The sequence below is a fragment of the Glarea lozoyensis genome, assembly GCF_000409485.1.
Source record: "Glarea lozoyensis ATCC 20868 chromosome Unknown GLAREA4, whole genome shotgun sequence".
NCBI classification, from domain to species: Eukaryota; Fungi; Ascomycota; class Leotiomycetes; order Helotiales; family Helotiaceae; genus Glarea; species Glarea lozoyensis.
Genome location: NW_007360999.1, coordinates 600,311 through 613,548, shown reverse-complemented (window position 1 = coordinate 613,548; position 13,238 = coordinate 600,311). Strand labels below are relative to the sequence as shown.

The following is a 13,238-nucleotide window of genomic DNA, read 5'->3' as shown; positions in this document are numbered from 1 at the left end:
TCTACTCCAACCACCCTTCAAACTTCTTTTAATCGCACGAATCCAGTCATCCCAATTGGGAAGAAACACGCAGCCTTCCATTACCCCCTTTTCCCAAATTTCTTTAACCCTTGATATCATGGAGGACAACCCGATGTGTATACAATACAGTCCCTATGAAAATTCTCGTCACGCAACTCCACTTGTGCTCATCCACGACGGCGGTGGCACAATCTTTCCGTACGTTCGTCTTGGGAGCTTAAATCGTGACGTTTGGGCGATCCACGACCCGAATTGGTCTACCTCTGAGCTGTATGAAGGTGGCTTGGATGAGATGGCTGGTGTCTACATAGACTTTATCAAAAATGTTGGCATTCGGGGCTCTATTTTGCTGGGAGGTAAGTCTTTATCATGCATCGATCGGCTCAACTCACTCGCTCGTTGCAGGATGGTCACTCGGTGGCTACATCTCTCTCGCAATTGCGAAGAAGCTGGCGGGAGCTGTCTCTCCTGAGTTCTCCATTGCTGGCATGTTGATTATCGATTCCCCATTGCACATACCCATGTGCAAGCTGCGTCCTGCCGGCCCTGACCCTGACTTCGAACATCTGCCGGAACTTGTGCGCAAGTCGTTCGCCAACTGTGATGTTTATTTGAAAGAGTGGGAGCTACCCCATTGGGATGGACCAACTTGCCAAGGTAGTCCAGTGCGCGCTACTATTCATGACGAAGTTTACACGATTCCCAACGACAGAATTCTGCAGAAACGGTTGGGCCAGAAGTGGTGTACCATCGAGGTTAAGAGATTCGAGCACGATGCCTCCATTCCGGAAAATTCAGCCGGGCCACCGCCTGCTGTGATGATAAGATGCGATTTGCCTTCACCGAACGGCCGAGGCCTTGAGCCATGTCATATAGACCGATTTCGCCATGAGCCCCTACTACGCTGGGATGGCAGCTATCCAAGCTTTATCAAAGCTGTCATAGATGTAGACACGACTCATTATGGCATCTTCGACCCTTCACACGTAGGTTGCTTGCCGTCCCCACCTTTGTTGCCCCCTTCTCACCCCCTCCTCTCATTGTGTTATTTTCATATTACTCTCAGTAGCCTTTGCAAATTCAATCATTCAGCGGGATTCAGGGATTCACGCCTGGCTAATTGGGCTTTCAGGTCAAAGTCGCTACACAGCAATTGAACGAGGGTCTTGATATTCTTGATAGTCTGAAAGTTCTCTAAGGCGCAAGAACAACAGCGTTGCATTGGAGAACTGTACAAGCGTTGTCTCTTTTTTCGTTTCATCGTTATACCCCTACAGTGGTGGAGTGAGAAAGGCAAGTCCACGGCCTGAAGAAAATACGGAATCAAGTGTAATGCGATGGGCTTGTTTGCTCACTTCGCTACTCAACTTGGATAGAACTCTAGTGGATATAGCTACTGTTCTCGTCTTCAACAGGTGAAGCTAGAATTTCAAGTGAACTGAATTGATTTCATCTTATGGGTAATCTCAACTTCTACCATCCCCACCTGCAATTCATTTTTTTAGATGTCACTATAGGCTACTCAAAGTGGTGACATTTAGCTTGGAAAGACATCTTCTGCATCTCAACCCGCGATAGGCGTCATTGTTTGTCCAGCGTTTCGTCAATAAAATCGCGATAGGTCACACAATTCTGACCATGGAGGATCTAGCGGAATTGCGAGTCGGTTCGGCCCAAAGTGAAAGAAACAAAGGATATATTTGCTAGTGGCTACTTTAATAACTTACTTGAGACTGCCCCTTTCACATCAAAACAGAATAAGCATCGTACTGGCATTAAGGCTAAAACAACCGCAGTATTCCACGTGGCTTTCTGTTGTGGATCCCCCCTCCTTCTAATCCCTCTAATCCTTCTATTAACCAAACATTCTCAGAGGCTAGCAACGCTAGGACTAAGCCGATGGCCTGAACATATGGAGCTTTTTCTGTACTTGACAGCAGTTAAGTCAGTACAGTGCTTCAAATGGGAACCCGGGCTGACACTAAGCAACTAACCTCGCCATTTTGCAAGCGGTGACTTTGCAGTTGCATACGCTCAATCTTGTTCGCAAGTTCGATCGGTACTGGCTCATCAAAGATATCCTTGATCGACACTCGCAAATTCAGTCGGCGACTGATTCGTGTGGCCAGTTTGATCGTCAGAAGTGAGTGGCCGCCCAGATCGAAGAAATTATCGGTAGTATTGACCTCGACGCCGAGCACATTACCAAACTCCTCGCATAGCGCTGCTTCCAAATCACTAAGTACGGCTACATGTTCGACGACGATTTGGGTTTTCGGCGCACCCTTGATCACTTCGGGTTTCGCTGCACGCGTGACGGCCGTATTCTTCGGTACGCTCTCGGCCATTTGCGTTAGTCTTGTCCGGTCGACCTTGCCATTGGGGTTGAGAGGCATCTGGTCTAGAATTATGATCATTGTCGGGATCATATAGGATGGGAGATGAGCCTTTAGTTGATTGCGAATGTCTTTTTCAATTTTACCATTGTGATTTCCTGGCTGCTTGGCGACGTCCTTGCCGAATGGACTCTGCTTGATTGTATCTCCGTTTGACAACCCCTTGTTTGCGAAATCGACTCGAATCAAGACGAACGCAACAATTTCCAACGTTTGATTCTCGTCCTTTCGGATGACGACAGTCGCGTCCCGAACAGCAGCGCGGTTGAGCAGAGCATGTTCCACCTCAGCAAGCTCAATACGGTGGCCTCGAATTTTAATTTGCTGGTCCATGCGGCCAAAGGCTTCAATTATGAAATCCTTTGGTCGATAGCGAACCAGATCGCCGGTCCTATACGCCCTCACTGGTGGGGAGTCGCTCTCAAGCTGAACTTCAACAAAGCGGTTCAAGTCGAGCGCTGAATCTTTGTACCCACGAGCGAGCGCATCGCCTGTTATGATGAGCTCTCCCATTACACCCTTGGAAACCAGTCTCTGTTGCGAATCCATGATATACACTCCAGTGTTGCTAACAGCTCTACCGATGGGGACACCATTGGTGTAGTCCTCATTATTGCGGAGCTTATACATTGTGCAAACATGGGACTCGGTGGGACCATACGCATTGTAAACAGATGGGATGAGTGATCTCACCTCAATTGCATCTCGGCCATCCAATCGCTCTCCACCGACGTGCAGTAACTCCAAATGGGCAAGAGCAGAGGGCTTATCAGCCAGATATTGCTTGAGCAAGGCGGTCGGGAAGAAGGCGACTCGGACTTGTTGTCGGGCAAAGACGTTTGCGAGAGCTTCGCCGTCCAAGACAGTCAAATAATCAATACAAATCAAAGTACCCTTATTAAGGAGTGCCACTAGTATTTCCCATACCGAGACATCGAAAGCGATATTATTCAAGTGTGCCACGCGAGGCGCCTGTGGGAGATCAGACGCCACGGTACTTCCTTTCACAAGCCGGATAATGCTGCGGTGTTCAACCATAACACCCTTCGGCGTGCCCGTGGAACCTGAAGTGAACATTATATATGCAAGGCTCATCGACGAGGGCTTTTCGGTGTCTCTCGCAAGTTCATCCGCATCACAATGGCCTAGCGTGTCACTGATCCATACCATTTCAACATCCGGTAATTGAAGATTTGGAATGATCACTCCAGAACTCAGAAGGACCAACTTGTTTCCTGTAATAGCAGCCGAGAGGATGGTTTCAATGCGGGCGATTGGAGTCTTGATATCGAGTGGTAGGTAGGTCAAATTAGCTTTGAGGATGCCCAAGAATGCAACGATGCCTTGGCATGATCGAGTTGCGAACACGCCTATTGGGGTCTCGGCTGGAAGACGTCGCCGTCGTAGCCAAGCAGCGAGCTTGTTCGACTTCTTATCAAGTTGAGAATATGTCAACTGCGATGTTGAATCTACAACAGCAATCGCGTCTGGGCAGGCGACAACCTGTTCGCCGAAAATGTCGACCACACTTGATTCCTTCGGGTATTCAGTCTTTTCGATCTCAAATAGACCTAGGCTACGGAGATCTGCAACCCCGTCGGTCAAGGCCAGAGATGATACTGGGATGTGCGGCTCCTCAATGCCTCGGCGTAGAGTCTCCTGAAAGACAGCAACCATATTCCGGATCGTCTCACGCTCGAAAAGGTCAGCTGCGAAGAGCACGCTGCCTTTCAGTCCCTTGTCCCCCTGAGATAGATGGAACTCGGCATCGAATCTAGTGGAAACTGCAGATGGTACGCGTTCTGCTTTCAGGCCCTCCAATTGGATTGTGTCAAGGTCCGGTTGAGAATGGAGCGCAAACATGAGCTGTACTAGCGGGTTCCTGGACATGTCCCTTGACCCAGGTGAGAGTGTAGCCACGAGGCGTTCAAAAGGAACATCTTGGTTGGCGAGTGCCTCTGCGACTGTCGAGCGTACCTGCAGTAGCAGTCCTTCAAAGGTGTCCTCCTCGTTGACCTGGATACGTAGACACTGGGTATTGACGAAAAAGCCAATGATTTCCTCCAGCTCCAGTCGGTCGCGGTTGGCAACTGGTGTTCCAATATTGGCATCCTGCACGCCGGTCAAACGGTAATGTGTTGCGCGAAACGCTGTGAGCAGTACAGTAAACATAGATATTTGTCTGTTGCGACAGAACTCACGAAGGTCATCGAAGACCGAACCCTCAATCACGAACTGGACCTCACCAGCATAACCTGATGGTACGGCCGGCCGTTGATGGTCACTCAGTAACTCGGCAGGTGTACTATCAGTGAGTTTCTTAGTCCAGTATTCGAGCTGCCGCTGATGTTCAGCTTTTTGTGCGTCTTGTTTTTGCCACACGGCAAACTCCCAGTACTGGATCGGGAGCTGGGTCGCTTGCGACAGAGGGTCTTGGCCTCGAAGAGCAGCGGAGTAGAATCTACTCAGCTCCTGACGTAGAATTGCATTGGACCAATCGTCTGAGATAATGTGATGCATGACGATGCATAATATGTATTCTTCGTCGTGTAGCCGCAACAACGACACTCTCCATCCCGGCTCAGATGTCAGATCAAATGGAGCTGTCTGCTCTTTCCGCAGCAGCTGGCTTAAATTTGAGTTTCGCTCAACTGATGCATCAATCACTCTCAGCTCTTTTCCGCAATAGTCCTGAATGACCTGCATTCCTACACCGTCTTGCGTCTCAAATGTTGTTCTCAGAGCCTGGTGCCGCTGCTCTAGAGCATTGAGTGCACTGGTGAGGGCTTCAGTCTGTAGCTGCCCACGCAAACGTATTGCAAATGGTAGGAGATAGCGTGATGAGCCACGGATTAGCTGGTCAAGAAACCACATTCGGCCCTGAGCAAATGACTGCTCCACGGGTCCAGCGTAATTCATTCGGGGGATAGGCTTATGTGGGCTCGAGCCTTTTCGAATGGTGGCTGCTAGGTCACCTACCATGGGCTTGTCAAAAACTTCTTTCACTGATACGCGGGTACTCAACCGCTGGCTAAGTCGAGCCGCGAGTTTTGTGGCCATCAGCGAATGTCCACCAAGATCGAAAAAGTTCCCGTAATGCCGACTTTCGTGATGCCTAACACATCGGCATACTCCTCGCAAAGTATAACCTCAATATCATTGCGCGGTGCTACGTGCAAGGAGGTTGGCTTGTCTTCGAGTGAATTCTCCCCCTTTGCTCTCCGCTCGAGTTCCTTACGGTCGATCTTGCCATTGATATTCAGTGGCATCTGATCCAACACTATGATCCGCGCTGGAATCATATAAGTCGGGAGCAATTTCTGCAGCCGCTTACGGACATCGTTTCCTATCTGCATGGTGAATTGATTGGCAGGATATCCTGAGTGACCATTAACCTTCTGCTGCACGTCGCCAGAGTTGTTCTCCTCAGCTACGACAAAGGCAATTATTTCCAGCTCCTGTTGCTCTTCCTTCTGAGTCACGACAACGGCCGCGTCCCTAAGAGCACTGAGATTAAGCAAACTATTTTCTATCTCGGCTGACTCGATACGGTGGCCACGAATCTTGAATTGTTGATCTATGCGGCCGAAGAACTCAAGTTGACCACCTTCTGGCTGGATTCGTACTTTGTCTCCGGTTCGATATGCTCGTACATGCTCGTCACCGATGTTTATAAACACAAAGCGGTCCACATCCAGCGCGGGGTTGGTGTATCCTCGAGCAAGACCCTCGCCGGTAACAACCAGCTCTCCCATGACTCCGACAGGAACAAGCTGTTGATTTCGGTCCATCACATAGGCTCCCGAATTGGTAACAGTACGTCCAATAGGGACGCCGTTGACAAACAACTCGTGTTCTCTAACACTGTAAACGGTGCTGACAATGCCGTTCTCTGTCGGACCATATCCATTGTAGACACGACTACGAACAAGCGCTTTTGCCGCTGCCGCATCACGACTGTTGAACCGATCGCCAATGACAAAGACAGCGTCCCAAGCGCTGACTGTCTCAGGAATGTTGACTATACACTGCTGAAGTAACGCGCCCGAGAACATCACCACGCGGATTTGTTCTTGCGAAACCGCAGCCGCAAGTGCGTTACTATCTAGAACGGTAAGATAATCGATGCATACGAGTGTTGACCCGTTCAAAAGTGCAACAAAAATCTCCATTATTGAAACGTCGAATGCGATGCTCGTCAAGTGCGCTACCTGCGTAGTTTGTGATGGAAAATCGGAAAGAAGCTTGCTGGATTTTACCAGCCGTAACACATTACGGTGCTCTACCATGACCCCTTTGGGTTGACCAGTCGACCCGGATGTGAACATAACATATGCGAGACTTGTCGCAGAAGGGCGGACTGTCAACAGGCCATCTTTATCACGTTGGCCGAGAGTATCGCTGATCCGCGTTGACACTACATCTGGCAGTTGGATATTTGGAATCTCCATTTTGGAGCCAAAGAGTAGAACCCTGGGACCTTTGATAGTCGAGAGAATTGTCTTGATACGGGCGATCGGAGCGTTAACGTCAAGCGGTAAATACGCAAGGTTCGCTTTGAGAATGCCTGGTTTGCTCCGTTAGTCAAGACACGGGATTTTGGGAGTGGACGAAGCACATACCTAGAAGTGCAACGATTGTTTCGCATGATCTCGGTGCACACACTCCGATTAGTGTTTCGGCCACTGGATATCTGGGGCGTAACCAGCTAGCCAGCTCGTCGGATTGCTGGTCCAACTGCGAATAGGTCAGCCTCGCCGACGAGTCTCGCGTTGATGATTCCGTGATGGCTATAGTATCTGGGTGAGCTGCAGCTTGCTCGCGGAAGACATCAACTATGCTCGAGTCCCGTGGATAATCAGATCTCTCCATCTCAACAGCACCCAAAGCGTGTAGCTTTACTAGACCATCAGCGTCAATAAGAGATAGCGTTGAGATCGGCGTGTGAGGCTGTTCAAGACCTCGGCGGAGGACTTTTTGAAAGATTTCAACCATGTTGCAGATAGTCTCTTGTTTGAACAAGTCTGTCGCAAACTGTGCAGTGCCGCTTAGCCTTCCATTATGTTCCAAAAGTCGCCAGATTACATCAGATTGAGGTGATGTGTCTTTCTCTGAACTCTGAAATTGCTCTTGATTGCCCTTCTTTTGGGGATGGAAGGCAAATAGAAGTTGTACCAGAGGGTGCCGAGATGTGTCTTTTGTCTCAAGGAGAACCGACGCAACATCATCGAAGGGGATGTCTTGGTTTTGATGGGCGGCCAATGCTTTTGATTGAACTTGGTGGGTCAATGACTCAAATGTGTCATTGTCTTCAACTGTGACGCGCAAACACTGAGTATTGGCACTGTTACGCTCGAGAGGAAGAGTTCCTATAGTCGCATCTTCTGCCCAAGTGAGGCGATAGTGTGTTATGCGAAACGCGGCGAATAACGCCGCGAAGACAGGCACTTCATGTGCACGGCACCATAACCGAAGGCATTGATACACACATTCATTGACGACTAGCGGGACCACGGCGAGTGGACCAGAAAGTGTAGACGGGCGAGGGAAATCTGTTAGAAATTCAGCCGGAGAGCTGTTTGCAAGCTCTTTGGTCCAGTATTCAAGCTGGCGAACGTGCTCGAGCACCTCGTGAGACTGTTCGACGGGCCCAGTATCCTGAAATAAATCAGTCATTTGCGATCAGGGTTTTGCAGATTGAGATCTTGAACCTTTACCATGTTGAGAAAAAGTGTTGCGTTGGCTTTTGTGATATTTTTGGACGTTGCTCCGGTTATAAGTGAGACCAAAAGAATTATGTACGATATGGCATATGATTCCTCTGTAAATGCATGTGATACCAGGAGAATGCACAGGAGGAAATATATTAACCAAGCTCTGATCTCCGTCTTTCGCTCAAGTGGCAAAATCTTGCAGTAAATCACCAGGTTTACGGCTTACAAGACTACAGTAACTTATGTTAATCCGCAATTCAACAACCATGGCGTGCGCGGCTGTTCTCTGCATGAGATGGGTGCCACATATCAAATCCTGTAGTTGCTGTCCACAGTCAACACAAAGCATTTTCTTGTCTACATGCACAGAATTAAACGATGCTAGACGGTTAGGAGCGATGACGCAAGTACTGTGTCTCCGTGACAGTAACTAGCAAGCATCAAGTCAAAACTGGAAATGCTGACATTTCAGACCTATGAATGACAGCCATGGTCCAGGGCGCTTCACAAGACTTCTTTGACAGAGAACCCCCACCCGCTTGGCGGCATTGTCTACGACATTGTACTTGGTCACAGTCGCGCCTTCAAGCTTCGCTAATTTATAGGACGACTGATCAGCGGGTGACCTCGCATGTGCCCCTGAAAGCTTAAGCGAAATGCCGGGACGACTGCTACGAGTATCTCCTTGGCTGGCGAGTTGCTTTGACTTTGCATATACTTAAAACTTGATAGTTGCAAAGTCAATAGAATGCGCTGCTAAGGAATATCGTCAATATACATTTTTACTCAAAAAAATGTGAAAGTTCGCTAGGCGAGTAATGAATAAAATGAAACAAAATATGACGTTAAGAATAGTGGGCCGTTGTAGAAAACAAATTATTAGAAAGTGGAACGAGTCATACTATATAAGATTATCCTTTTACTCCACTTAGATTTTTCAGTGTAACAACTAAATACTTACAGAACTTTGCACGACGTGGGAAACATGACCGAATTCGAGGTTCCAATTGTTGACGCTTCTCTCTTCCTTGACGGCGATAGCTTAAAACGACAAATCTTCGCAAACCAGCTTCGAGACTCTTTGATACAGCATGGATTTGTTCGAGTTATAAACCATGGCATCTCTGATGATATGATTGAGGAGATATTTGATTGGGTACTTCCAGAGTGCTGAATCTTCCTTTAGTTGTGTTGTAAACTGACTATGGAGTTCATAGTCCAAGAGGTTCTTTCATCTACCTGTTGATATCAAAAGTGAGATTCTACATTTTGCAGACGGATCGAATCCTCAACGAGGATGGAGTAGTGTCGGCTCAGAGAGTACCGCCAAATTATTCCATGCTTTGAAACCTGGCACAAGTGATAAGGACATCAAGCCGGACATTAAGGTGACTAACCAAAGTCGAATATGCATGATCTCCTTGTACAAGACTAATCGGTTTCAAATAAAGGAGCACTTTGACATGAGCGGGACTGTCGATTCAAAATATCCAAACAAATGGCTTGCTGAGTCGTCAATCTCTGGCTTCAGATCTTTCATGGAAGATTTCTACGAGAGGTGCAACTCGGTCAGCATGCTGCTGCTCGAAGCCATGGAGATTTCCTTGAATCTACCTGCAGGGTCATTCACGGCTAAGTGTCAACAAAAGGCACATGAATTACGCTTGAATCATTATCCAGCTGTGAAACAAGAGAGGATCTCACCTGAGATAAACCGAGTGTGGCCCCATACCGATCTGGGAGCTATCACCTGTCTTTTTCAAGACACGGTTGGGGGTTTGGAGATTGAGGACAGAACCCACAGGGGCACATTCCGGCCTATTCCTCCAGGGCCGAGAGGCGAGATGATTGTGAACATTAGCGAAACAATGCAACGATGGTCCAACGGAATGGTATGTTCATTGTGGTGTGCTCCTGTCTTTATAACAGTTTGGGTATTAACCTTGTTTATAGATTCCTGCCGGCGTACACCAGGTAACATTGCCCCCGAGCTTAGAGAACAAATCTGTCAATGGGAACATCCCAAACATCCCTGAACGGTATTCCATCCCATACTTCGTCAAGGCTGATTACAATGCCTCGGTGGGACCGCTTCCTCAATTTCAACAAAGCTCTGCCCCTTCTGCGTATCCCGACATGACAGGATTAGAATTTCATAGGCGACGCCTTGCACAGGCTTACTAGATTGGCGATCCTCCGAGTTGAGAGATGAAGGAGTGTCGTTTATTTTTCAATGTACCTCTGTACATGGCAGGTGGTTTTCAAAACGTTACTTCCGAGACTTAGTTATGGGTATTTTATGCGCGGTGTTTGTCAACACGGATCCACGAGTTTGGATTGTACTTTAAAGTATATAACAAGATTCGAAGGCTTGCCAAACCTCGCAGACTCAATTTTTGCTAAACTGTACGGCTTTGTGAGGCGAACTTCCAAAACAATTTAAGCGTTCATAGCGGCAGTATAAATCAAAGTGGATTAGAGTGCCATCGACAATTAAATATACAGATCTGCATTTCGTCTTAAGAAGGCAGCTCCACAACTTTCCAAGGTTGTCGCCGCAGACCTAGTTAGACCTCTGCCAGCACTATTCTCGGCGTTGGTTTGTGTCCTACGTGCCTTGTTACTTTGCGAACTTGCAATGAACAAGTTTTGAACAGTACTAACAACCTAGCAATACGCTCGGGGTGCAATTCAGCAGAAATGTCTATTGTATCCAAACTGAGGAACCGCTACCACAGAAGCCACGCAAAAATGAGCGTGAAAAAGGTGAGCAACGGAGACACGGTTGACTTGCGAAGGGAGAAACAAGGGGGTTGGAATTTTCCGCGTAAGTGTCGGCTCCAAATACATGTAGCAGGTAACATGAACAGGTGAAAGCTGATCCTCGTGAGTAAAGTTCTGAGATACCATCAAAACGTGTTCCATTTCAAGGGCTACGTTGATCCGAATCTTGGGGACATGAACAGGATGTACTAATTCTTGAGGTTGTAAGTAGAATTATCTAAGCTGATATGGCTTTGGAACGAATTTGGCAATTTTAGAATTGGAAAGCGAGCATCACTTTCTGGTTCTACGCAGCACTGAACCATCTTACTGGGCTGGTATACTCAACCACAATGTACCTTGTAAATAACAACATCGCGCCTAATTCAATGGTTTTGAGTACAGCGACTGTACTATTACAAATGGCTCATCAATTGAAGAAGGGTTTAAGAATACAGTTGAGCTTTTTGCCTTCTAAAAGAAAACCATCATGCCCGTCTTCGCTTTCCAGTGCATAGAAGGTCGCGTTCGGTAAGCCCTTGGCCAGGGCCAGCTGTTCGCTCAGAGGATATAGACCATCTGTGGGAATTCCAACCACCAACGCCGGTTGCTGAATCTGTCTCAGTACTGCCTCCATGGCATCACCGTCAGATAAATTCTCATAGCGTCCGCGAATGATATCATGCGAGTCAATCTTGTCCAAAAGATGGATGTAGCAATTAGTATCAAAACGTTCATTGAACTTCTCGGCCTGGTAGCGTAGATAACTCTGCACCGCGAACGTGGGCTGCTTGTTGCTACGATGGCCGCTAAGGCTCATGCCTTCCAAAGACATAGAGGTACAGGGGTTAACATTGTCTCCAGGACGGACGTCTTCCACAGATCTGGCTAGTAACCTCCGTCTCCCAAATCTTTTGTCGAAAGATTTATGCGTCCGGTACGACAGCATGGCTGACATTCTCGCAGCTCCAAGGCCGGCGACGGGAGGGTCGTCAGTGTAGAATCCTTCGCGATACTTGGCGTCGGCTTTGATTGTTGCTCGTTGATTTTCCGCCCATGCTATAGCCCATGGACCCTGTCTTGCTGTAGTTGCTATCAGGACCAGCGATCGTACGTAATCTTCGCCGAACAGTGACCACTCAAGGGCCAGCATACCGCCCATGCTAGCCCCGATGACGCTGTGAATTGATCGCACTCCCAGTTGGTCTAGGACATATTTCTGAATGCTATTCTGATGTATCAGGATCACCACTGGTAATGTGAAGGATGCAAGACAGTCTTACCGAACATCGTCCCGGATTGTTGTCTTTGGAAAACTAGGTCCATAGAAAGCGGTCCCGTCGCCTGGCTTGGAGGAAACAGGGCTAGACGAGCCATATGGACTGCCTAAACAATTACAACAGATGATACAAAAACGTTCGGGGTCTAGTGCTGCCTTTTCGTTGCCGGAAAACAGGAGAGACCACCAGTCTTCAAAGTCGGCACTACCGGAGAGAGCGTGACAAATGACGACTACATTGGAGCGTAGAATATCTAGACGTCCTTTGATGATGAAAGCGACAGTTGCGTCGAATATTATTTCCCCCGACTCCAACACGAACTCATCGATTGTGGTATAGAACTGAGTGGGAAGCTTGTCCGGCATCGAGTGCCAGCTATCTGTTGGGGGCCAGAGTTAATGCTTGTGATCCAAAAATCTGCCCAAAATAATCATTGATGGACTTACTGCTCCGGGGCTCGGGCATTCCAAACTTGTATTCCATAACCATCTCACAATGTTTTGGAAGGAACGATAATCTGAAGGCGGAATGACAGTAGTGAGTCTTACCTATTAGCAATTAGAAGTCGCAATACTAATTTCGTAAAAACAAGCTTATAATCTATAACTAATAAAGATCACTATTCCGTTTATGCAGCCTACTGGATTGACTATGAAACAACTTCGCTTCCAGGCATCATACACTTCAAGCCCCCCCGTAGCGAGTTGATCCTCGCTAAAACAAGGGGCTCTCGCTTAGGCTCGCTGGACAAGCCACGGCATGGGGACGGAGTGGCGATTTGCACTCAAGAGGACACTACTGCAAGGTCAACCGATACAGTCAGATTACGAGCCCACCGTATGACCTTTAATAGGGGGGGGATAGTAGCACCCAAATAGGAATTCCCCCGCGTTACGGAGGTAAACCGTCTCTGATTTCTTGATGTTTGGTCCATACAAGGCAAGGTCACTGCCAAGCAATATGGGAGGAAATTTACCACATCGCACCATACTGTGTGGAGCCATGCGGGTTGACGTATGTTTAAATGTAATGTCGTAGAGGTAAACGGCACCAATTGTGTAAAG

General features: G+C 47.9%; 5 protein-coding genes across 5 annotated transcripts; 2 read left to right on the top strand and 3 right to left on the bottom strand.

Annotated features, from left to right (window-relative positions):
- Positions 1-118: 118 nt before the first annotated feature.
- GLAREA_09561 (alpha/beta-Hydrolase) lies at positions 119-1,219 on the top strand (the record flags this gene model as incomplete). The annotated part of the gene is made up of 3 exons (XM_008086158.1): positions 119-377; positions 427-1,007; positions 1,154-1,219. The coding sequence occupies 3 exons, from the start codon at positions 119-121 to the stop codon at positions 1,217-1,219; spliced, it is 906 nt and encodes a 301-aa protein (XP_008084349.1).
- Positions 1,220-1,979: 760 nt separating this feature from the next.
- Positions 1,980-5,399, bottom strand: GLAREA_09560 (Acetyl-CoA synthetase-like protein; the record flags this gene model as incomplete). Its single annotated transcript, XM_008086157.1, has 1 exon — positions 1,980-5,399. The coding sequence occupies one exon, from the start codon at positions 5,397-5,399 to the stop codon at positions 1,980-1,982; it is 3,420 nt and encodes a 1,139-aa protein (XP_008084348.1).
- A 77-nt stretch (positions 5,400-5,476) lies between these two features.
- GLAREA_09559 (Acetyl-CoA synthetase-like protein) lies at positions 5,477-8,093 on the bottom strand (the record flags this gene model as incomplete). Its single annotated transcript, XM_008086156.1, has 2 exons — positions 5,477-6,984; positions 7,040-8,093. The coding sequence occupies 2 exons, from the start codon at positions 8,091-8,093 to the stop codon at positions 5,477-5,479; spliced, it is 2,562 nt and encodes an 853-aa protein (XP_008084347.1).
- Positions 8,094-9,116: 1,023 nt separating this feature from the next.
- Positions 9,117-10,315, top strand: GLAREA_09558 (Clavaminate synthase-like protein; the record flags this gene model as incomplete). Its single annotated transcript, XM_008086155.1, has 3 exons — positions 9,117-9,287; positions 9,349-10,023; positions 10,085-10,315. The coding sequence occupies 3 exons, from the start codon at positions 9,117-9,119 to the stop codon at positions 10,313-10,315; spliced, it is 1,077 nt and encodes a 358-aa protein (XP_008084346.1).
- Positions 10,316-11,324: 1,009 nt separating this feature from the next.
- GLAREA_09557 (alpha/beta-Hydrolase) lies at positions 11,325-12,539 on the bottom strand (the record flags this gene model as incomplete). Its single annotated transcript, XM_008086154.1, has 2 exons — positions 11,325-12,120; positions 12,178-12,539. The coding sequence occupies 2 exons, from the start codon at positions 12,537-12,539 to the stop codon at positions 11,325-11,327; spliced, it is 1,158 nt and encodes a 385-aa protein (XP_008084345.1).
- Between the last annotated feature and the right edge of the window lie 699 nt (positions 12,540-13,238).